The 24,711-nt window shown below is 34.8% G+C and overlaps 1 protein-coding gene across 2 annotated transcripts in view; it reads left to right on the forward strand.

Annotated features, from left to right (window-relative positions):
* CDKAL1 (CDKAL1 threonylcarbamoyladenosine tRNA methylthiotransferase) overlaps positions 1 to 24,711 on the forward strand; it is a 637,247-nt gene that overhangs the window by 491,517 nt on the left and 121,019 nt on the right. For both annotated transcript variants that reach the window (XM_072603951.1, XM_072603950.1), the window contains exon 13: positions 216 to 278. In XM_072603951.1, the coding sequence (XP_072460052.1) occupies positions 216 to 278 (63 nt within the window). The remainder of the gene's footprint in view (positions 1 to 215; positions 279 to 24,711) is intronic.

A 24,711-nucleotide genomic window follows, 5' to 3' on the forward strand; every position in this document is an offset into this window, starting at 1 on the left:
GCAGTGGCTATTTTAGACTGTACACAATGTCCCTGAGTGATTCTCCAGACTGGGGCTAAAGCCCCCTAGATGATGTTGTGCTGGGATTTCTATAATAGCTCTAATCAAATGTCACATGAACATCTAAATGAAATGCATTTTTATAATCGTTACTATTTTACTATTTTTACCATCCACTGACTAAAACATATGGCGTTTTTTTTTTCATTTTACAGAAAAAGCAAAGGACGAAAGACCTTTCTCAGATGTTTCATTCGTATAATCCATATGATCATAAGGTAAGAAAAGCTTTTTCTCAGTACTGTAAACCTTTCTGTAACTACTACGGCATAATGTTTGATAACATAAAGGGTAAGATGTGCCAGTCATAGTGAAGTCATTAGGCTTGGGCTTAGAAGACCTTGGGGCGAATTGAGAACTTCCTCTGCCACTTTACTAGCTCGATAACTCTGGGTATGTCTTTTAACTTCTTTGAAACTCAGTTTCCTCATCTGTAAAAGGGAGATAATAACTTTGCCTCATGGGATGGTTTCAAGAAAATAATATATGTGAAAGTACTTTGTAAGTTCATGAAGAAATAGAAGTTATTCTAATATAATGATTATTAAATATCATTTTCAAGTTCAAAATTTAGTAGCTCTTAAGCTCTTACTAGTTTGATTACAAATTACAGGATAAGATTTAAAACTGGTAGTGACCCTAAAGGTCATCTAGTCTAATCCCCTCATTTTACAGATAAGGAAACTGAGACCCTAAGACTTGACAGGTAAGGGGAGTAGTACAGCAGGGATTCAGACTCAAGTCATTAGTCTCTAAATCCAAATCTCCACGTCTGAAATTCAGTTGTGTTCCATCTGTTACTTTCACCTGAAGTCTAAGCAAGTTATTAATGAAATCTCAAAAGTCTTCTAATGGGTGATCTTGGCTTCCTGGAATTGTAATGAAATACTAATCACTGATAATTTACTGGTTCTCAGGTGTTTAAGATAGAAACTGGATTTCTTAAAAAAAAAAATGCCTTAGTGGAACAACACAGAAAACATTAAAAGAAATGTACTTTGGTAATAATTTTACCTGTTTATCACTATTAGTAGTAATTGCCTTAGACTGTTTTAGTACCATGTCTTCACTGAACAAGTATTATAAAAGAAAAGCATTAGATTGAAAGTCAAGAGATGTGAGTTCTAATTCCTGCTCTGCCATCAATTAATTGTGTGACCTTGGGTAAGTCATTTCACCTGTTACACAATTTCTTCATATGTAAAATGAGAGTTTGGACTAGGAGAAGCATGTGGCCTTGTTTAGCTCTAAGAACTTCTATCTCTTGAAGGATTTATGTATCTTTTGTTATAAGAAAAAAAACTGTCACGACAGATTATATTGTTCCATAGGATCAGTTAATTTAATTTTCAGAAGCAAAACAAAAATGTTGTATGCTTGATACACTAATGTGGATATGAACTCTCTCTCTCGATTTATATGAGGCAGGATGTGTTGGAAATTTCTGCCTTTCAAAAGGACTCTGCACTTCCCTCAGGATTCAGTTGAGAACACGATTGTCTGATTCAGGAAATAATTTTTTAGTTGTTCATAAAAAATGAATGTTTGGATAGCTTTTAGTGTTTCCATGGTTACCCAGTTGACTTGAGTTCTGATCATTTATCCAAGGGAATGTTTATACTGTGTGTAACTATGGAGACATGGATTCATATCTTTCAATGTATCATTTCAAATTACATTTTCAAACCAATCAATCACTTCAAAGTGTTCTGCTCTTCCCATGGTAAGATATTCCTAGTGTCTAGCAATGCAAACAGTAGGGTCTAGACTAACAAGCATGAAAAGAAGAAAAATAAATGAGATTGGCAGAATTTCTGGTGAAAGCACTGCATTTTACAGATGGACCCACTTAATTGATGCAGTTTTTATCAAGTTAAAATATAAGGAGCAAATGCAACAAGGTGAAATATTTTGTGCCACTTGTCTAAATATTTCCCATTCCTAGCAATTTTATTCATAGTTAAAGGAAATTCCATTATTATTTTATTAGTATACTTAATGGAACTTAGCCATTTGCAGCTCCTGCTGCCTTCCTGTTCATATCCTTTGTGGCGTTATATCAAAGTGTCCTCAAATGATTTTGGCTTCACTTGTGAAGGTTTCTGCCCTCCTTTACAAATTAGTCATCAGGCACTGAGGGACTGAATATAAATGCTGGATATATTTCTTTTTGATCTTTGTTTTAAGACCTTTAATAAATTATTATAAGTAGCTGGATTGCTTGATGAGTGATTTTTGAAGCTCCTGAGATGTACTAGTCTCTTGGAATTCTTTGATATATTCTATGTGTGTGGTGAAAGGAAAGAAAAGTGTAATCATAGCAGTTTCCTTGCCCCTGTAGCTGTCTCCCCTCACATCTTAAAACTTCCAGTCAGGCAAGTCTAACCATGTAAGTTGTAACAGTCTGTTTTCCTATTTGCAGTTCTACAAAGAAGAGTGCTCAAGTTCTGTGCTGTCTTCGCCTAATATTTTTACATTACTAAAACAAATAATCATGTCTTTTTGGTTCACTTGTTTGTGTTAGCCCAAATAAATTAGTTGAGGTCAAATTTAGTTTTCTAGATGTCAGATATTTTTAGTTTAATTCTATTTTACAAAAAATTTTAGATATGAATTTAAACATTTTGATTATTATTATACAACTGAGTCTATATATCAAGAATGAAACAAACTGATTATAGATAGAAAAAGTTTATGGTATTCTTTCCCCCCAGGACATTCCTTTCATTATCTTCTCTCCAACATAAGTTTATAATAATGAAAAAACTGCTTGGGAGTTAAGTTGCTTTATTTTATTAAGCAAACTCAGAAATGCATTTCCTTCTTGAAGCTAGCATGAATTCCAATTCCATGGTGTTTTCATCCCCTTTTATGGCTATCCTTTTAACAGCAGCCTGGGCTGCTAAAGACTACTAAAACATTTATAATTGTAAAGATTTAGTTAGCACAGGTTGGCTGTGCTCGGATGTCCAGTTCACTCTTTTTTCCCAGGATTGTAGCCCTTTCAAGGTATACATGACTGCCAGACAAAGGAACATCTTAGCATTAGACATAGTTATCATTGAATGAGGCCAGATGAGTTCTGTCATCTGATTCTACTACTTAGGACAAGGATGGATATTTTTGTTTTCCCTAAGACACACTCTTTCAGAAATCTCCTAAAACCCTAGTGGCTAAATTGTATATGTAATTATTTTCTCTTGGAAAACAGAACACAAAATATATCTAGATTGATTTCTTAAAAAAGTTTATTTTATTTTTAATTTATGGAATAAAACAAGCATTTCCATAACATACCTAATTTAAACTTTTTTGTATAACTTGCTCTTCCTTTTAAATATTTAATAAAGTTATCATGTAAATTCCTTTTTTTCCTTTTTTTCTTCCTTCCCCCTTGCCCTGCCCTAAAGATGGCTATCATTACACACCAATACCTATACATATATGAAATTATTCTATATATCCTTCTATTTGTTAGTTCTTTCTCGGGATTCTGTTAGTTTCTTTCTTCATATGTCCTTTATTCTTAATTTGTATGTTTATAATACTTAAAATGGCTTAGTCACTCAAAGTTGTTCTTAAAACATTATTATTTTTAGTGTATACAGTGTTCTCCTGGTTCCATTCACTGCCCTCTTCACCACTTCGTGCCAGTCTTCCCGTGCCTTTCTAAGATCATTGAGCTCATCATCTCTTATAGCAAAGTAGTGACCCATCTTAACCATACCTCTGCAGCTTCTTTAGCTATTCCCTGATTGATGGGGATCCCTGCAATTTCTGGTTCTTTGCCACCACAAAGAAAACAGCTAGAAATATCCCATTTACATTCAAAGTTATAATTGCTATGTGTGAATTTACCTCCCTCTTATTTTTACTCACTATTTTCTTTCTCAGCTTCTTTTTTTTTACATAGTTACTTTATCTTCTCCCTCCACCCTCCTCCTCTCCATCCCACCCATACCTCCAAGAGTCTCCCTCAACCTCTCCTCCCACCCTCCCAAATCCCAGTCTACACACCTCTCTAAAACTCCCTCCCCTGTTCTTTCCCCCAGTTTTCTCACCTTTCTATATATTTAGAAGACTTCTGCATCCCTCCAGATGTACATGCTGTTTTCTCTTCAACCCAGATGAAAGTAAGGTTCCATTGTTATAAGCTTTCCAATCCCACCTGCTTCCTCTGTATTAGTTTTTTTCTTTCATACCCCATTTTTATAATATGATTATTCCCTTTTACCTTTTCCTACTCTATTTTGTTTTTTAGAATCTCCCCATCATACATAAGTCAGTTCCAACCTTTTTCTCAGACTACCTGAGTAACGATGACAGTTTAAAGAATACTGATAACGTGTGTGTGTGTAAAATAAACAATTTGATCTTAATGAGTACCTCATAATTATCTTTAATGTTTTCCTTATATTTCTTCTGAATCTTTTATATTGAATTTTCCATTGAGTTGTGTTCTCTTTGTTACAAATTCCTGAAAGTCTTTCAGTTCATCAAATGCCCATTTTTTTTCTTTCTGGATTATACTCAACTTTGCTGAGTAAGTTATTCTTGGATGCAACCTCAGCTCTTTTGCTCTTCAAAACATAATGTTTCAAGACCTATGATCTTTTAGAGTAGAAGCTGCTAGGTCTTGTGAAATCCTGACTAAATTTCCACAGTATTTAAATTGTTTGTTTGTTTTTTCATTGTTTCTTGCAATATTTTCTCCTTAACTTAGGAATTTTAAAACTTGGCTATGACATTTCTGTAAGTTTTCTTCCTGGGATCTCCTTGGAGTGTTGAACAGTAATTTTTGTTTTCTATTTATACTTTACCCTTTTGTTCTAGAACTTTAGGGCAGTTTTCCTTAATAATTTCTAGTAATATTGTATCCAAATTCTTTTTTTTGATCATAACTTTCTGGTAGTCCAGCAGTTCTTATATTGTCTCTCCTCAATCTGTTCTCCAAATCTGTTGTTTTTCTAATAAGTTGTTTCAGATCTTTTCTATTTTTTTCTAGGTTGTGGGTTTTTTTAAAATTTCTGAATGTCTTGTAACATCATTTGATTCCTCTTGATGATTTCTAGTTTTTAAGGGGTTATTTTCTTTCTTAAGATTTTGTATCTCTTTTTTTGGTTGGTTAATTTTCTTTTCATAATTTTCTTGCATTGCTTTTATTTTTTGTCCTAATTTTTCCTCAGTCTCTCTTATTTGATTTTTGAATTCCTTTTTAAGTTGTTTCAAGAACTCTTTTGGGCTTGTGACCATTTGATGTTGCTCTTTGGAGTAGGAGTGGCTTTTGTTTTTTTACTCACAGTCTTCCTTTGAATATGATACCCACATCTTCTCTTACATGAAAGTAGCTATCTATGGTCGGGTTCTTTTACCTTTGCTTGCTCATTTTTATTTTTGTTTTGTTTTATTTTTGGCAGCTTATTATTATAATCAGGTTTTAATCCCGAGTTGTGGGTAATGTTGCCCAAGCCACAGCCAGGATCACTTCTGGTCAGCACTGCTAGGCCTGGCTTCCCTCAATCTTTCCCAGACTAGGTTTAAGAGCCATTAGCATTTTTGTTTCCTACTGTTGTAAATGTTGTCATATGATTCTTCCTTTATGTTCTTTTTGCTTGAGAATCATCTCTGATTTTGTGACTTTATAGCACTCAGAAGGAAGGGAAGAAATTATTATGAAAGACCTCAAAGGGTTTATTTCTGTCTTCAGCCAAAGTGGCAATAGATACTTGAGTTGCCCAAGTTAAAATGGAAGGGAAGAGTGCTGTGAATAACCCAGAAGAGTAGATTAAATGGCACAGAGCTTGGAACATATTAAGTGCTTAATAAATATTCAATCATTCACAATCAAAAAATAGTTGTTTATGTTTTGTACTATATTGTACTTTGTTTTAAATATTTACATAAGTACTTGAATTCTTCGTTGTGGTATGGTAACAACATAGATTTATTTACTTCCCTAGCTTATTCCATATTGCTCACTTCTCAGAGAAAATCATATTTCTTTAGTGAATGAATCTAGGTCTGTAGTCTAAAAGCAGAAAAAATTAAATGGAAAAGCATTTATTAAGTGATTACTCTGTACCAAGCATTGTGTGCTTAGTGTTGGGAATGCAAGTAGAAATACAATACCTGTTCTCAAGAAATTAATGTTCTAATGAAGGGATGGTAATAATATGTATGGAAAGAAGAGTTTAGCTGTGGAACATAAGAAAAGACCAAGTAGTCCTTAAGGTGCAATGGCAGAACACTTAATAAAACCCAGGAGGCCTTACGTTGCGTAACATTCTACTCAGATGGTACTGCCTTGGGATCTGGAGAGCATAGCTGCATCAGATAGAAAAGACCAGTGAACTTTAGAGAATAATGGCAGAGCTGATGGGAAGGTCCAGTTTTCTACCTTCTCACCAGTGATATCATATTTGGTGATTACCTGCTTATTCAAAAGATATGACTAGCCAAGTTTCTCCCCCAAATCCTCACTCCTTTCTGACTCAAAGATCAAATTGGATCAGGGATCTTAGTTATCTCAGGAAGAGTAGGAGATGTGGGGGGTATGTTAACTATCCATCCTGGTAAGAACTGAAACGTTGAGGGGAAGCTGAGGAGAATAGTAGTCTTGTGTTCTGATATTACATCATTTTTCAGTTCTGTCCAACTCTCCATGATCCCATTTGGGGTTTTCTTGGCAGAAATACTAGAGTAGTTTGCCATTTCCTTCTCCAGATAATTTTACAGATGAGGAAACTGAAGCAGATGAGGTGAGTGACTTACCCAGGGTCACACAGCTAGTAAGTGTCTCAGATTTGAACTCATGAAAATTAATCTTCCTGACTCCAGGCCCAGCACTCTATTCACTGTAGCACCTAGCTGCCCCATGATCTGATATAGAGTATGGAGACATATTAAAAAATACCACCAAGACAATAGAGAAATTTTAGAAGGATAAAAAATTGTATAGTTCCATTTCTTTTTACCTATCTGCAAAGCTGCTTACGTAGCTAAATAATATGTATTTATTTAAAATGTTTTAAGTTTATAGCAATTAAAAAAAAAAACCTTTTTCACTGGAAAGAGAGCTTTACTATTTCGCTTAGTGAAGGCATGGTTTTATTTTTATTATTAAAAAATATTTAATTCTTTTGCAATTACATGTAAAAAATTTTTATCATTCATTTTTCTAAAATTTTGAGTTCCAAATTCCCATTCTTTCTCCACCCCTCATCAAGAAGGCAAGCAATTTGATATAGGTTATACATGTGCAGTCATGCAAAACATATATTTATATTAGTCATGTTGTGAAAGAAAGCACAAACCAGAAAAAATAAAGTTTTTTTTAAGTGTGTTTTGATTTGCCTTAAGACTTCATCAGTTCTTTCTCTGAAGATGAATAGCATTTTTTCATCATAATTCCTTCAGAAGTGTCTTGAATCATCATATTACTGAGCTAAGTCATTCTCAGTTGATCATCAAACAATATTGCTTTTACTCTATACAGTGTTCTCCTGGTTCTCCTCATTTCATTTTGCATCAGTTCATATAAGTCTTTCTATGTTTTTCTGAGAGCATTCTGTGCATAATTTCTTGTAGCACAATGGAATTCTATCATAATCTTACAGCACAGTTTATTCAGCCATTCTCCAATTGATGGGGAGCCCTTCAATTTCCTCTTTGCCACCACAAAAGGAGCTTCTATAATTATTTGCATATTCTTTTTTCTTCTTTTATAATCTCTATTGCTGGGTCAAAGGGTATGCACAATTTTATAGCTCTTTGGGCATAGTTCCAAATTGCTCTCCAGAATGATTGAATCAGTTACAACTCTACCAGCAGTGTGTTAGTGTTCCAGTTTTCTCACATCCCCTCCAACATTTATCATTTCCCTTTTCTGTCATATTAGCCAATCTGAAAAGTGAGAGGAGGTTTGGTTTTCTTAATGATTCATTCTATATGTGTAGTTATATGCAGATATACAGAAACACTCCTATAAACACGTTTAAAATCACATCAAAAAACAAAAGAAAATATACAATTTGGTGAGTTTTGAATGAATAGATATTGTGAGGCATACCCAGATATTCGTGGCAGTTTTCCTTTAGGACAGAGCCAATTGTGATTTGGTGCCTCTGGAATCAAAGAGCTTTCCTAATGGATTAATCACAGATGTATGACACAAAATAGAACATCCTATTTTTGCAGAGGTCACTCAGGCCCCAACTGCTGCTATCCAGAGCACAACCAACAAACCAAAAATAAACAAAAGGTCTCTAAGCAGCCTCTAAGCAAAAGTGATGCACAATCTGTGTGCTAAAGTTCATTCATTTTATTAATCAAAGACTGCCCTAAGCTTTTTAAGGCCTTTTAGTTTTTGTTTTATACGGTTCTAATAAAGTTGATTACATGATTTCCCACAATTCTTTGAGTTAGAATGAGCAAATCTACCTGAATTCTCAATTCCACAAACATCATTAATCACCTACTGTATTCAGAGCACTTTAGCAAGCTGCTAGAAGAGATGTAGGGTTAAATAAGATATGGTTCCTACTTTTTTAATGCTTCCATATTACAGAGTCTGTGCTTCAGTAAGAAGTGATCACTGACTTCCTGACAGTGAAGAAGACAAGAGAATTATCTAAAGCAAACTCGAAAACTTAGACCAGACGGCCTCAGCAGCCTCCACAGGCATTATGGCATTACAGAATAGTGTAGGAATTTAATTACAATCATGACCTCTCCTTCCCCCTGTAAGAATAGAATTAGCTCTAGTACAGTCTGTTTAGAAATGCAAGGAAGCATATAATCCAGTTTAAAAATATTTTTTCTTTCATGTTGATATTTGCGGATAAGGTTGAGTCGTCTGGAAAATTCAGTTTTACTCAAGGATGTCCGATAAATAGGATGTCCATGAAGTAACCTGCATCACTAACTGCCAGTTAAATATTATGAACCAAATATCTCAGGATCATAGGAAGAGATTCTGAGGGTCTGAAAGTAGCAAAGTTGGAGCAAACATGGCAGTCCAATGCACATCTGAAGACCCAAGCCAAAGAAACTCAGGAAAACCATCCCCTAAGTTGGGGAGGAGTTATAACTTGCCTCAATGGAGGAAATGTCCACAGTGACCCTTGAGGTCACTCCTTAATTCCCCTCTGGGCTCCATTCTTATCACAGTCATAATCCTTTGATCATCACTGTGCCCCTTGCCATACCTTTCTCTGATCTGTCTGTTTCTCCTGGAAACTCCCTTTTAAGGAAGGTCCCCAGGTCAGCCATATTCACTCTTTTTTTCCACTCTGAGCTCTGCTCCTAATTCTCTGGACTTCTCCCTACCCCTACCCTTTCTTGCTGTCTTCTCCCATTAGAATGTGAGCTCTCTTAGGCAACAGGCTCTCTTTTTGCTTGTGTTTCTGTTCCCAGCCTTGGAACTATGTGTTTGGTAAATAGCATAAACTTCATAAATGTTTATTGATTTGCTCAAAATATCAAATACAGAACTCCTATCTTTACCTCAAAACCTCTACCTTTACCTAGCTTACCTGGTTTTGTTGAAAGCACTAGTATATATCTAGTCACCCAAATTCTCAACTTCAGTATTATCATCAACTCCCTAAGTTTTACTTACTGTAATCCAGTCAGTGGCTAAGTCTTATCTTTTCCTCTCCTATTTATTCCCCTCTCTCTACTCACACAGTCAGCACCCTAGTTTAAGGTCTCATCACCCCTTACCTGGATCATTGCAAGTATCTCCTAATAGCTCTTACCTCTGGTCTCATGCCACTTGCTGCCATCTTTCACACAACTACTGCAAAGTAATTTTCCTAAAGCTTAGGTGTAACTCTTTAGCCCCACCTTAATACATTCCTGTAACAATTTATTACCTCCACAATCAAAGAAGAACCCTGTCAGTGGACCACAGAGAGAGATTTTGAGAGTCTGGGAGGGTCATCAGACATTTGTGGCTCTTTGTAACTTGATTCCATCTTCCTTTCCAGATTTATAAAGCATTGCCGCCTTCATGCACCCATGGTCCAGCTACACTGGCCTTCTTACTGATCTTTAAACAGGACACTCTGTCTCTTGGCCTTTGCAAAGGCTGTCCCCTATGCCTTAAATAGGCACTTCCTGTATGGCGCCCCCTTAGAATCTCTGGTTGTTTTTTTTTGAGACTCAGTTCTGGCACCACCTTCTACTTGAGATCTTTCCTGCCTACTCCCATCTCAGTTGCTGAGTGCCTCCCTATATGCATACCTGTGCATATACATGTGTTCTTTGTACTCCTAGGCATTAAAATGTAAGTCCTTAGAGGTCAAGAAATGCTTCATTTTTTTCTTTGTACTCTAAAGACCTAGAAAAGTACCTGGCAATAAGTACTTTTAAATGCTTGTTGAATTATGTATTGAAAGTGATTGGTGGTTTCCCTAATGTATATTGATGTAAAAATTTTAAATAAAATACTAGCAAAGAGATTACAGCAATGTATCACAGGGATGCTATACTAGGACCAAGCAGGATTTATATACATTAGGAAAAATATTATACTCAATATTAGGAAAGCTATCAGCATAATCAACTTATATCAGTAACAAAAAGAAAAATAATATCATATCAATAGATGCAGAAACACTTTTTACCAAGATATGACATCCATTCCTATTAAAAATTCTAGAAAGCACAAGAGTAAATGGAGCCTTTCTTAAAATGTTAAGTGTCAATGACTCTTCATGATTCCATTTGGGGTTTTCTTGGCAAAGATACTAGAGTGGTTTGCCATTTCCTTCATCTCATTTTACAGGTGAGGAAACTGAGGTAAACTGGGGTAAGTGAGCTGCCCAGGGTAACACAGCTAGTAAGTATCTGAGGTCAGATACAGACTTGGGTCTTCCTGACTCCAGACTCAATGTTCTATCCATTGTACCATCTAGCTACTCAATTTCAAATTAGTTTTCAAATAATCTTAGTTACACTATATTAATAATATATTTTTATTGGTTGTTTTAAATAAAGTAATGCAAGTAATGTTTCAATAATTCATGAAATATATCGTCTTTAGATTCCCTCTTATTGTTTTCTGTACTACTCTTAATGCTGACATGCCTAGAAGTTAACTGTTTACTATTACAAATCAAGCTAGTATTGTTTCCTTGTAAGCCATTATCTGTACTGTATTATGAAAAACTGGAAGTAACAGTATTTGTCTCATCATTTCAATTCAATTTGGTAAATATGTGTTAAATGTCTGCTATGTGCCAGGCACTGTGGATACAGAAAAGAGGTAAAAGGCAGTCCCTGCCCTCAAGGACCTTATAATCTAATAGGGGAGAAAGCAGGTTAACAAATAGATACAAAACAAGGTATATAGAGGATAAATAGAAAATAATTAAAAGGGAAGCACTGGAATTAAGAGAGTGAAGGCATGGCTTCCTGAGAAAGATGAGATTTTAGTTAGAGCTTAAAGTAAACCAGGGAGGTCAGCAGTCTGAACACAGGAGGGAGATCATTCCAGAAATGGGAGACAGCCTGAGAAAATGATTGAGGGCATGAGAGTGAAGGTGGGGATGGGAGGCAGTACATGGTCAGATCTGAATTTTAGGAAAATCACTTTAGTGACTGAATGGAAAATGCTTGGAGTGGGGAAAGACCTGAGTTTCGGTGGGTATTTCAGATGTCCTAGGGTAAGAATAATGTTTCTCATCAATTTTTCCTCCAAATAGATCAGTAGTATTTGAGTATTAGTATTCTACCAATACTTGTATCACCTCCTAAGGAAAGAAGACAATTTCATTTCAGATGTCATTAATTTCTTTAAATTTCTCAGAAAATAAATCAACTTTGTATCAGGTTGCAACAAAAATAACTTTCCCCTAGTCCTATTCACCCATAGCACTGTTAATTCAAAAGACTGCCATAGGATTGGCATGCTTTCATTATCACCCGTGTTTTGAGTAACATAATGTAGCAACAGAGGGTTTTGAATTGTTCTTACAAAAAAGTAAGATGTGCATTTGGATTATTGCCTGATGGCCATCTTGGTCTTTGTAATAGTAATCTGTTGTCTGGAAATAGATTTAAAATTCAGTTTTTAATGGCACAGTCCCCCCGTGAATATCCAAATTTACAAGACATACTCAGATCATAAAATGAGATATTGTTTTGTCATGTTTTTTCCCCATGTTTGACACTGCTCTTCTGAGCAGATTTTTTCAAGATTTTTGTATACTTATGTAGTTGCATTACTTTGGAAAAAGACTGAAAGAGGAAATAATAGTTTTGTACCAAATACTAAGAAATAATATCATACATCTTATATTTGGTTTGATTTTTTGAGTGGACTCATTGGTTTGAAATAAGGATCAGACTCAACACCTTGTCTTCCTTAATTCCAGTCTCTAACCAACCAAACTAACTATTCAGGGAAGAAAGCTGTAATAGGCTTCTTTCGTATGTGTCTTTTTAGTGTTTGCTATAGATTTCTGCACAGTGTGACCACACATGTAGATATTCAATACAAGTGTATCATGCATTATACCACCATAGCATTGTGATTCAATGGCAAGATGACTTTGCCTTGTCTGTAGGTCTGTATGAGCTTTCTCTGTAATCAATATCAGTGTTGTTTGTTCTGAGGACCTCTAGGGTTCAGGATGGCCCCAGTGCCTTTGAGTTTATGCTTATTGAATGATTATGTTTTACCAGTCTACCACTTATATTTCCTTTGCAATGTCATTATTACAAAGCAAATATTTTTAAAAGTGTTTTGCCTTTACTGCTATAGTTATAGGCATGTGTGAATTTCAGAGGAGCCAAATACAGAAGGTTGAAGAAAGCCCAAGTACCATGATTTTTTTCCACCATTAATTTAGCTGTTTGGGTGGTTTAAAAAAAAAAGGCAAAAGGAAGAATTGTAAAAGTAGATAAGGGAAGGAATATGGAAATGGAGGTAATTAAGATGGTCTGCATAATAAAAGGGGAAACCAAAGAGAGTAGTAGAGAGTGGACAAATGTGTACACAATTATCTGACCTTAATTAAAAGTTGGGTCTTGGTGTCCAGCTTTTTCTTTAATTAATTGACAAATACATAATAGCTAATTTGATATCAGTCTGAGGAAAAATGAACAGTAATAAAGGAAATATTAGTACTGATACCTTGCACAAGGTACTTTGTAAATGAGGCTATTTCAAAAAAAAATTTTTAACAAGACTTTTTTTTGTTGGTATAGAAAGCTCCCACTAAGGAAACAAGCCTCTAGCAATGCAGATCAGTGCCTGCTAGACAACTTAGGTGTTAGGGATTGCTTGGGACACTGAGAAGTTAAATGATTTGCCCAGAATCATGAAACTAGCATGTGTAAGAAGCAGAGCTTGAACTTAGATCTTCTGATCTGGCCAGCTCTCCCTTGCACTCTCGCTTACGCAGTCTATTGCATTTTGTTCAGTGAATGTCAGTCGATTGCTCTATGGTTCATTTTGCCATCCTTGTGACTTCCCAGACCAAAACCCCTCTCTGGTCACTGCTCTTCTCTCTACAGTCTTTCTTTATTAGAATGAAAAGTCCTTGAGAACAAGAGCTTTTTTTTTTTTTATGTGCCCGTATCCCCAGAGCTTAACACATACTATGCATGACACTTAATGAGTGCTTAATCCATGCTTTTTCATTCATTCATATTCAGACATTATAAAGTCTGATATTATATCAATAGACTGTGGAGGGAAAAAAAGGTGACTAGGGCAACTGTTGTCTAAGGTGAAAAGGGAATTAAATTGGAAGTTTCTTGAATAATTAATGAAAAATAATTGGGGATATTTTGCCTGGAGAAGGAAAGATTTGTTGGGGATATTACAGAAGTAATTCTTCATCAAGTATGTGTTAGTCTGGATACCCTCTCAGGTCCTTTCCAATTCTGTTATTCTGTGATCTTCCACCCTTAACTCCACTCAGATTGTGCTGTTATGTCAATAGCAATTCTGGCTCCTAGTTCAAAGAAAAACAGCTGAGCCTGGAATAATATTTCAAACTTTTGAAATTATTGTAATTAAATAATACTTTGGAGCAATTTATTTATGTGATTTCGTGTCTTAATTTGTCACTGGAAGGATTTAATCCAGGAAAACCTATTTGGAGAAGGTTTTGAGTGTAAATGAGAAAAGAGAAACAGGAAAATCCAGATAGTTTGGTTTTTTTTAAGAATAAGAACAGTAATATTATGAAATACCTCAGAATTATTTTAATAAGTCATGGTAAAATGATGTTACATAGCATTTCACTAGAAATTGTGTTTATATACTTCCACTAGAGAGGTGAAAAGGCTATCAGGCACTTTCTTTCTTTTTTCTTCATTCCCACTACTCAGCTTCTCATGCTCTGAGATTGAAATTGCTGTGGTTTATGGCATGGTGCTCTGCCCTGCTTTTGATGACTTAAGATAATCTGCAGGCCTGGCATCTATCTTCAGCAGTCTATCATGACAAGGGTTGAAGGCTCATTGTGCTGTTTATACACACACACACCTTTACTAAGTATGAGTTATAGAAAACAATCACTACAATCTATTTCTAAGGAATATTGAATATGAAGTGCTTCTGTAGGTGGGTGATTCATTCTAAAGATCAGTGAGGCTTACATGGCTTTGCCATTGATGGTATATTTCTAAAATTAAATATGAGAATTTCTCTTTTGAATTTGGAAAGTTTGAGGCTTGCAACATCTATATTTTATTTTTTTCAGTTAACAAAAATCCACTTCCTTTCCCCACCTACCTTACTGCTCTCCTTTTGGGGGAGGAAAAAAAATCTTATGAACAAATATCAAGCAAAAACAAAAAGCCCAGCAACGGCCATGTACAAAATTGCTGTCTCATTCTGCAATCACCTTTTCCTCATCATGAGTCCACTGGAATTGCCTTTTTATAAATTGCGATTTAGTTTGTGTAGGTTAATTTAAATAGCTGAGCAGAACTGTCACATTTAATTTCCATTTCCCTATTCCATATAACAGTAGTCTCTGTGTATTATAGTTCCATGAAAACCCAGGTCATTCTACTCCAGCCCCAAGGAATGCCCATAGTCTTGATTTTTGTTTTTCACAAGTTGGAAGGAAACTCGAAGGCTGTCTCCTCAGGCCATCTTTGAACAATAATCCTATCCACACAGCCTCTGAATCTCTTCTCTTTGGCCATAACCTGCTATTATTTCATCTTTCCCTTTGCTTCTCTACTGCTTCCCTCCTAATTCTATCTTTTACTTTCTAAAAGGAAACACCATCTCTCTGGTGACCCTGGTTTGCAAATTAGAAGTCATCCTCAACTCTCAACTCTTCTTCATCCTCACAATTCATTTAGTTGTCAAGTCTGTCTGATTTTACGTCCACATCATCCCTTGTCTGTCCCCTTCTCTTAATTCTTAATTAATTCCAGTGGTTTGCCCTCTTTTAATTATTTCCTATCTTATATATCTTTGTTTACATTTCTGAGAGCAGTGGTTATAAGTTGATTGTTTTTATTGATGATTGATTGATTTTTCTCTACTATTCCTCTAGTACCCCCTAGTTCAGGCCTTTGTGAATGAGATTTTAGAATTAGCCCCTTAAGTAACCCACTGTAATCATTATCTTTTATCTCTAATTTCTCCTTCATATAGCTTGCCAAACTGAGTTTCCTAAAATAGAGATCTGCCCATTTTACTCCTTTGCTCAGAAAGATTCATTTGCCTCCCTATTGGCATTGGGATAAAATATAGACTCCATTGCTTGGCATTTAAACCCTTTACAGCCTAGTTCCCACCTGCTTTTCCAGGCTGATTACAGATTACTTTTCCTTATATATTCTATGGTCCATCAAAGCTGGCCTATTTACTTAAACATGACATTAGTATATAGTAGAAATTTAATAAGTGCATGCTGTTTGGTTAAATGATTAGATGCCATTTTTTGCTTTAAATTTCATAAAAGCCATCTTGATATAAGATAATAACTTTGTTTTCCTCAATTCGGTTTGTTTCATGAATATGACCTCTTATTCCTATGAAGAATTTGTTATGCTGTATTGCCCATCCTTTCAAAGTTCCAATTTTCTAGTCTAAGAAAGATACATTTTATTTGCTTTAGATTTTTGTTTGAATTCTAGGTTTTGCTTTTTTCTCTTTGCTCCGCCTTTTTCCCAGTATACTTCCTGTTCATTTGTTCTACTTTATCTCTATGTATCTCCTGTGTATTTCTTCATTTTCCTACTACTTTGCATCCTTACTTTCTGATATTGTTCTCTTGGAATGCTTTCCCTCCCCTTCATTCAGTACATTTCATTGAGCATCTTCCTCTGCACAATATTGTAGGTGACAGAGATTAATAACCTATATTCTTTCCTTCACGATACTTATAGTCCACTTGGAAATTATACAGATAACTACAATCACACATTTGACCTAGAAAATAAAAGAGATTTTCATAAATATCTACATGTGCTCTAGGCCATGAAGAAGTAGTAATAATAATTTTTAATGAAGGCAGTCTTATCTAACCTTTGTAAATAAATACTTTGTACATAATAAACACTTAAATGTCAATTGTTGAAAGGCATGGCAGTGAGAAAGCCTAGAATACATTTGAAGAATAGTATTTCTCAATTATAGGGCATGTGAAGATGTGCATGATGAAATAAGGTCAGAAAAGTATGTTGGGATCAAATCATGGAGTGCTTCAAATGTCAGATTAAAATAGTTCATTTTTAGATAGGAAAAAGGAAATTTTTGATAGCTTTCGATTGGACTAACAGGGGGATGATGACATGATCATGAAGTTGTTTTACAAAGATTTCATGGAGTAGCAGTGTATGAGACTGCAAAGCAGGATATAATGAGGGCCTGAAGTAGGATCAAGACCATGCAAATACAAAGATATATCTTTATATCGATAGAGATATATGAAGACACACACACTCACATACAGACGTGCAAGATATCCATAGTACTTGGTAACTGATGTTGGTTTAGGAAGGAGAAGCTAAACTTCAAACCTTAGAGACATAGATATTGACACTGACATTGAAGAAACAGAGGATTCAGGAAGAGAAGCAAGTTTGTAGAGGCTAGTGAGAGATAAAAGACATTAATTTTTGGCATGCTGCTGTCTTCCTTAAAACAAGAGTTGGACTAAATGATCTCCCTATAAGTTCTTTTCTAGTTCCAGTAGTCAATGTTCTTAATTTTTCTCTTATGTTCCCTTAATTCTCTTGCACATAGATTTTGCTTACACACCCTGCTAATGCCCTGTCATGCTTTTTATCTCAGATATGCGTCTTCCTGTCTTTGATGTTTGTATAGTGCCAATATAAAATTATAAAAGAGGACATGTAACCTGTGAATTTAATAGTGGGATCTTCCCTCTCAACTTCCAGAATGCACTTAATAAACTTGGATCTATCTATAGAGATGTGTAAATGGCTTGAGAGAGAGGTGTTGGTTTTTTAAACTGCTTCCATGTAATATCACTCCTTGTAGCACAATAGAAGAATGGTTGTTGTCTCTCTTCAGTAGAACTTTGTGTAGAAACAAGTAATAGGATTGTAGTTATCTTTCTAGAGGAATGGAGTGTTCAACTTTTATTTATTTATTAATTTGGCGTGTGTTTGCTCAGACTCCTGTACCTTATCACAATTCTGTGGAGAAGAACCATGTAACAGTTTTTGAAATGACTAAACCTAGTAGGACTTATTTAAATACTTAAAGTCATTAGATATGAAACCAAAAGCTTCATGCTCACAATTCTCCTTGGTATATTTTTGGTATAGGGCATTATCCAAAGAATGGTCAAAACATATTTCACATAGTGCCAGCAAGAGCCCTGGATCAGACTTTTACAAATCTTCCATTTTACAGTTTGCATTTTTGGAATTAAAAAGTATTATTTTCATATCTGATCTTGTTTTGTCCTGATGTGTTATATGATATATTTTACCATTGGAAGAGGAAAGAAAAGAGACTTTTTTTTTCCTTTGAAGTAATGTAAGTATGCTTTTTTAAAAGTGAGCTCATGTGAGACTTTCACTTACTCAAGATTGAAAAGATAGGAACTTTACAAAAATCTTCATTCTTCTATGCGTCACATAAAATTAACGTTTTATGATATCACTTCCCCATTTTTTACTTTTAGAATGTCCATCCTACAGCCTTATGTTTAGCAAAAAATAATTCGCGACCATATAACAAGAATTTCTTACATTTGTATATCACTTAAATGTTTTTAAAGGACTTTCAAACATGTAGCTCATTGAATCTTCACTAGAAGTAAAGTGCATCTAGATGTTTCTATATTTCATCAAAATCTGTAATTAATTTCTATGTTGTCTCTAAGTGAGAAGGGGAAGAGAAGGGAATAAGCATTTATGTAGTGTCTACTATGTACCAGGCCCAATGTTAAGCACTTTCTATAATATCTTATTTGATACTCACCACAACCCTGAGAAATACATGCTATTATGATCCCCATTTTAAAGGTGTCAAAACGAAGGCAGACAGAGATTTGCCCAGAGTCAAACAGCTTCTAAATTTCTGAGGTTGCATTTGAAGTCAAATCTTCCTGATTCCAGGCCCAGTGCTTTATCCACTGCTCCACCTAACTGCTCTAAGCATTGTATAGTTTAAACTTTAGACTAGATTAAGAATATGTTCATTTGAAAGAAATTGGTATCAAGTTATGTATGCCAGTGGGTTTAATATTATTAGCAAAGGGAGAGAATAGGAAAAGGGCAGAAAATATCAAGTCTAGGGGCAATAAGTGATTGAGACCCCCCAAAAAAAAGTTGGACCAGGAAATGAAGGGGATTAGTGTCCCCTAGAAGGAGAGAAAAAATAAAGTGTCAAACAGATAAAAACATGAATTCTTACCTATCCAGCTTCCTTTTGTCTTCCTGAAAGTCATTATTATCCTCTCACTAATTTTTTTTTAACAAAGTCAAGAAAAGGAAGATCACTTTGAGCTGATGAAGACTTCATGAAGGATGTTGTATGAAATCTGGAACTTCAAAGAAGGAAAGGATTTCACAAGATAGAAGCCAAGAAGGAAGAAAATCCATTCCAGGCAAAGGAGAAGAGAGTGACATGTATCTAGAAAGGGTGACTGAGGCAGGTTGTAGAGCTTTTTCAGTACTGGGCTAATTTGGGTTTTGAGCAGCAGAGAAGCACAATCAGACCTAGGCAATAGGAAATTACATTAGTGTCAGTGTTTTCAAAGGTGCTTTTTATTCCCCATGCTAGATAAAATAATCTGTTCCTTTTTAGCTGATTACCTTAGGACCATTCCTATTTGGCTTCACTGATACCTAAAGGCCCATATACACCCATTAAAACTTTTCCCAACAGCTCCTGATAAATAATGACTAAAGTCTGAATTCTAATGGCTGATGGCTACATTAGCTTGTTCTTTTACATCACAGTTTTTTAAAAATAACCCAAATATTGGTATTGGTTTATGAACCCAGTGGGAAAATGCATATTCACTTTCAATATCAGTGACTGCATCAACATATTCTCAATCATTTAATAAGTATGCAGTAAGGACCTCTGTGCCAAGTAATGGGCTAGGCGCTAGAGATGGATACAAATAGAGTGAATAAAACAATCCTTCCTTCCAGGGAAGGACAGAGGATAAAGATATGTGTAGGGGTAAACAGAACAAATACAAAGAGAATAAATACAAATAAATGCAAAATAGTTAAACAAAAGGAAGTTTGAAAGGGAGTCCACTAGCAATTGAGGAGGTCAGGAAAGTGTTTATGTAGAAGGAGGTGTTTGAGATTTGTCTTGAAGGCATAGAAAAATTCTATGAAGCATTGGTGAGGAGAGAGTACATTACAGGCAGAAGGGACTGCTAATGCAAAGGCAGAAGATGGTGTCATGAGTAAGGAACAGAATGACAATTTGGTTTGATTCAGGAAAAGGAAAAATATACAATAAGGCCGTGAAGATAGTGTGGGGCAAAGTTGTAAAGGGCTTTGTAAGTTGATATTTGATGTGAAAGGCAATAAGAACACATTGGAGATTAAGTACTAGTCAGATCTCCTTTAATTCAGCAAATATTTATTAAGTCCCACAGTTATCTTGTGAAATAACACATTACAGGTCATAAGACTAAGAACTTTATTGTCCTAAATAAACATCTAGATAATAGTGAATGATGCGGCTTCTCACATAACTTCTATTGTTCCTACTATACCATGGTTGTAAGAACCCCATTTATGAGATTTTTTTCCGTCTTATTTCATTTAAGACTAGATGCTTATAATTAGCCCTTAACAATATTCTGCCTTTTAATCAGTTACTTATGAACACAGTACTTTTTATGTTACTTTGTAGTCTTCTTATATGGGCAAGAAGTGTATCTTATTTTCATGTTTGTATGTTACTTAGCATGTTACACAAAGCCTTGCACATGGTAGGTATTTGATGAGTATTCATTGAATGAATGAATCTATATATCTATCTAGTACACCTACCTCCTTCAGATAGGGTAGATCGTTTCTGCTTTGACTTTTTATAGAGTATAGGTCAAAAAACTTGAATTATTTGCTGAAAAAATTAAGATAGTTGTGGTCAAATCAATATGTCACTGTTTGAAGTGACCTAGAAAAAACTGAAATTTGTAAGACCATCATCCCTAAATTAGCCTCATCAAATGGAAACAATTATTAGCATTCAAATATGTGTATAGTACCTCTTTCTCATTAATGAGCCAAGCCTTTCACTTATTTCTTGAAAATATCTAACATTTTTCTGGAGTTTAAACTTTGTAGCATGAACATAACTTTATCTAAATAAAAATAAATCTGTATTCATTTATCAAAGAAAATTCCATTGAAAATTCATTATTCATACTTATAAAGTGAATACTTTAATAAGCATATTTATTTAGAAGCTCCCTCAAGGTCTGCCAAACACTTAACAAAGTACATTTATTTAAAAACGTTCATGCATTAGATTTACAGTGTAACAAGCAAAATGGAATAAATGTTAAGTTCTAGGTCAGATAGCAGAATTCTTAAAGTATGTGCCAAACTATATTTACACAAAGGTCAACTCGGCAAAGAATGGTTGTGCAACAATAGGACTTTGATTAAAAGTTGAAGATTAATAGATTGCTGCTATGACATCTTTCTAGGCTTCTTATTCCTGCTATTATCAGATGCACTTGAATAGGTATCTTGTAGTAATTAATAATTATTATTATAAATCCTTTTTTGTGTAGCACTTTTAGGTTTACAAAGCACTATACATAAGGTATCTCATTTGATCTTCACTATAGCCCTATGTGGTTAATTCTGTTCTCTTATCCCTGTTTTTTACATGTGGCCCAGAGAAATTAAATGACTTGACTAAGGTCGCACCACTTGTAAGTGTCTTAGTAGAATTCTAACTGGTCTTCCTGACTCCCAAGGCAAACATTCTATCCACTGTGTCATCTTTGCTTGCTTCTTGGGATTCTTCACCCAACAAAAGATTCTTAGGGATGTCTCAAAATTTCCCTGCAAAGAAAGATGGAAAGCCAAAGGTTCCACATTATTTCTGTGTTTTGCAATGGAAATTTTATTAGGATAAATTGGATTATTTCCAATTTTATGTAGGTTAAACTGAAAATAAGGAATAATTTTGGAGCCTAAGAGTCAAAGGTCAAAAGAGGAGAATCACTGTTCATGATTGATATGCCCCATGTTTTCATGACTGTGCATGACTGGATATTCCTGAGAATACTGTGGTGGTCCCCACATACCTGTACATGCCCCACAACTTTATCAAGCTATGTTGAAAAGCTCCTAGCAGACAAAAGCTGAAAGTCACAATATTTCATATATAATAGTTGTTACATATATACAGAAACATTTAAGTTAACTGTATTCAGGAACTATTATAGTATACATTACTATTACAGTAAACATTACTAGAATAGTGTATTTGGGAACTAGTATTTATTGATGATAAAAAAAACTGTGAGATTGTTATGCTGCGTAATTTAAAGAGACATTCAACATCTTTTCTCAGCTCCTATGCATAGGTTAAAATAATAAACACCTATATCATGTTTCTGTACTTCTTGTCATCCTATCCAAATTCCAAGTAGATGAATAAAAAGCTCTCCCTTAAACGTTGCCATGTAACCTTGGAATGTTTATGTGCATTGGTATTTCCATTTCTTGTCTCCAACATCATTGCACCTCATTAATATTTCCTATGCTGTAGTAACACTTGCAATTCCATTTCTCAATTTCTTATGTGACACTACAGTTTTAAAAGTATATGTTTTCAGAAAGTAATGCACAATTAGTGATATCAAATAACATATTGCTATTGCCAGCTAGTTGTGTTGTCATACAACAGTATAAGTAATCAATTCTATTTGATATTTGTAAATATCTTACCAAAATCCCTGATCATTTTTCTTGAAATCTTCTATATGTTGACATAGTAAAGTATTTTTGTGGAAAATAAATGTACCTCAAAAAAAAAAGTTTCTCTGTAATCCAAGTTTTTAAAAATGAAGTGTTGCTGAAGAACCAATCTCATATTATCTTAATAAACATATGTTAAATGTCATGTTTTTAAAACATTAAATTTTTTTTAGTGAGTCAGTTGCTTCATTACTTCATCAGATTGGGGGAGTGGAGATTATGACCAAAGAAAATGGCATTGGTATTATAAAAGTTAATAATACATGGGAATAAATTTGTGTAACTCAGATTTCTCTTGGAAATGCTTCAAAATCAGTTATAAATTTTTGGAAAGTAATTCTACCAACAAACATTTATTGCTATAGTTACTTCTTGCCATTTCTAAATTTGAGGTATTCTTATATCTTTTAAGTAACGATAACAGTGAAATTGTTTTATTATGATAAAAGTAAGAATATGAGTGGTTATTGAAAAATTCTCAACAGATTCCTTCAACTAGATGATTATAGTTCATAATGCAAAGGAAAAAATGAAAATATTGTTGTGGTTCTCTTGGTGAACCCATTTTAAAAAATTTTTGTTATCTTTTTAAACAAGTCATTTTAGAACAGCTCCAAAGCTCTGCAAGATATCACAACACAGTAAAACCCCTATGGTGGTGAAGGTCAAAAAGCTAACTAACATGTGTGAGCTCGGGTTAGACCCCATAATTCACAACTCCACAAAGCACCATTCTGTGTTCTATTTCTGCCTATAATGGGAGTCATCAGTAAAGATCTCCAAAATTATTTGGCTAGAGAAGAATTCAACATTATCCAGATTAACATTATATAAATGTACAAGTAGTATTATTTTAGTGGATATTACAAGCACAGTCTGATCTTTAGTTTGATAAACCTAAAAGGTAATAAAGAATTCTTCTAAAAAATCCCAGAAGTATTTTTTAAAATCTAGAAAGCCCCCAGAATAAGATTAGCTGGAAAGAGTATGGTAGATCATTGATACATGGTAGTTAAGAACTTCTGTAATTCATGAAATTTAGACCTGTAAGTGACCTCAAGGTACATCTAATTCAACCATCCCCTGATTTTACAGATGTGGAAACTGAAATATTTGAGTGACTTGCCCATGGTCACCCAGATTATAAGTGGCATAGGCAGAGTTTTGGGTTTGTACCATATGGCTTTTGGGATCATAAAATTTTGGAGCTAGGAAAAAGAGATGGTAGGAAGGCAACATGGGATAGTGGAAACAGTGCTGGATTTGGTATTTAGAGACCTGAGTTCAAATCCCAGCACTGTTAAATACTTTTATGACTTGAAGCAGTTGACAACTTCTTTGGGCTTCAGTCACAATATCTGTAAAATGTGAATAATACTTCATAACCTATCCCACATAATTGATGTGATTACAGTATTTTACAGATTCAAAGGCACTATATTAGTGTGAAATTAATTATTAATATTAGTGAAAACTGAGGCCCAGAAGAATTAAGGAAAATATTTAAGGACCTTTAGCTAGTTGGTAGTAGTAGAGCAAGGAATTAGAACTCAGCTCTTCAGATTCCCAGTCTAGTGCTGTGGTTGATCCTCCAGATATCAGTCTGTGCCAGCCACAACTGTAGAGTCAGATTGTAGGAACTGACTCTTAATATAGCAGCAGCAAAGGGAATTCAAGGAAGAGTCAGAGGACCACACGTGCTCCTTTATGGGAGCAGTTCCCCAGCTGTGCATCTGGAGTTACTCATAGCCATGGCAGGCCTCTCTATCCTGACTCCAAGGTTTTTACTGCCTCTGGTAGCTGCTGTTCTAATCAAGTAAACCACTCATATATGTGGTTGTACTGGTCCTGATGTTATACATGTATATGGTTGGAATAGCTAACCCAGCTGTGTTGCCTGTGTTCAGTGTATACAGGCACAGCCTGTTCATCATTGTTTGATATTCAGAGTTACTCTACCTTTCTAAAACTTTGACCTAACTGCTGTGCCATTTTGATTTGCATGTAGCTGTTGACTCATTTGGGAGGTTTCAGCTTATTTTTTTTTATTTTTTTATTATTTTTTTCATTATATTAGTGATACAGATTTATAAATTTTTGGAAAACCACCCTTTAACACAAGTCAGAAGTTACTTTGTTCTGTAGTAGCCACTGTGTCTATAGGTATTTAATGTGCAAGTAGTAACAATACACCTGAAATGCATTTGGTGGGAGTTAGGGAATTGG

Source organism: Notamacropus eugenii, chromosome 4 (genome assembly GCF_028372415.1).
Source record: "Notamacropus eugenii isolate mMacEug1 chromosome 4, mMacEug1.pri_v2, whole genome shotgun sequence".
NCBI lineage: Eukaryota > Metazoa > Chordata > Mammalia > Diprotodontia > Macropodidae > Notamacropus > Notamacropus eugenii.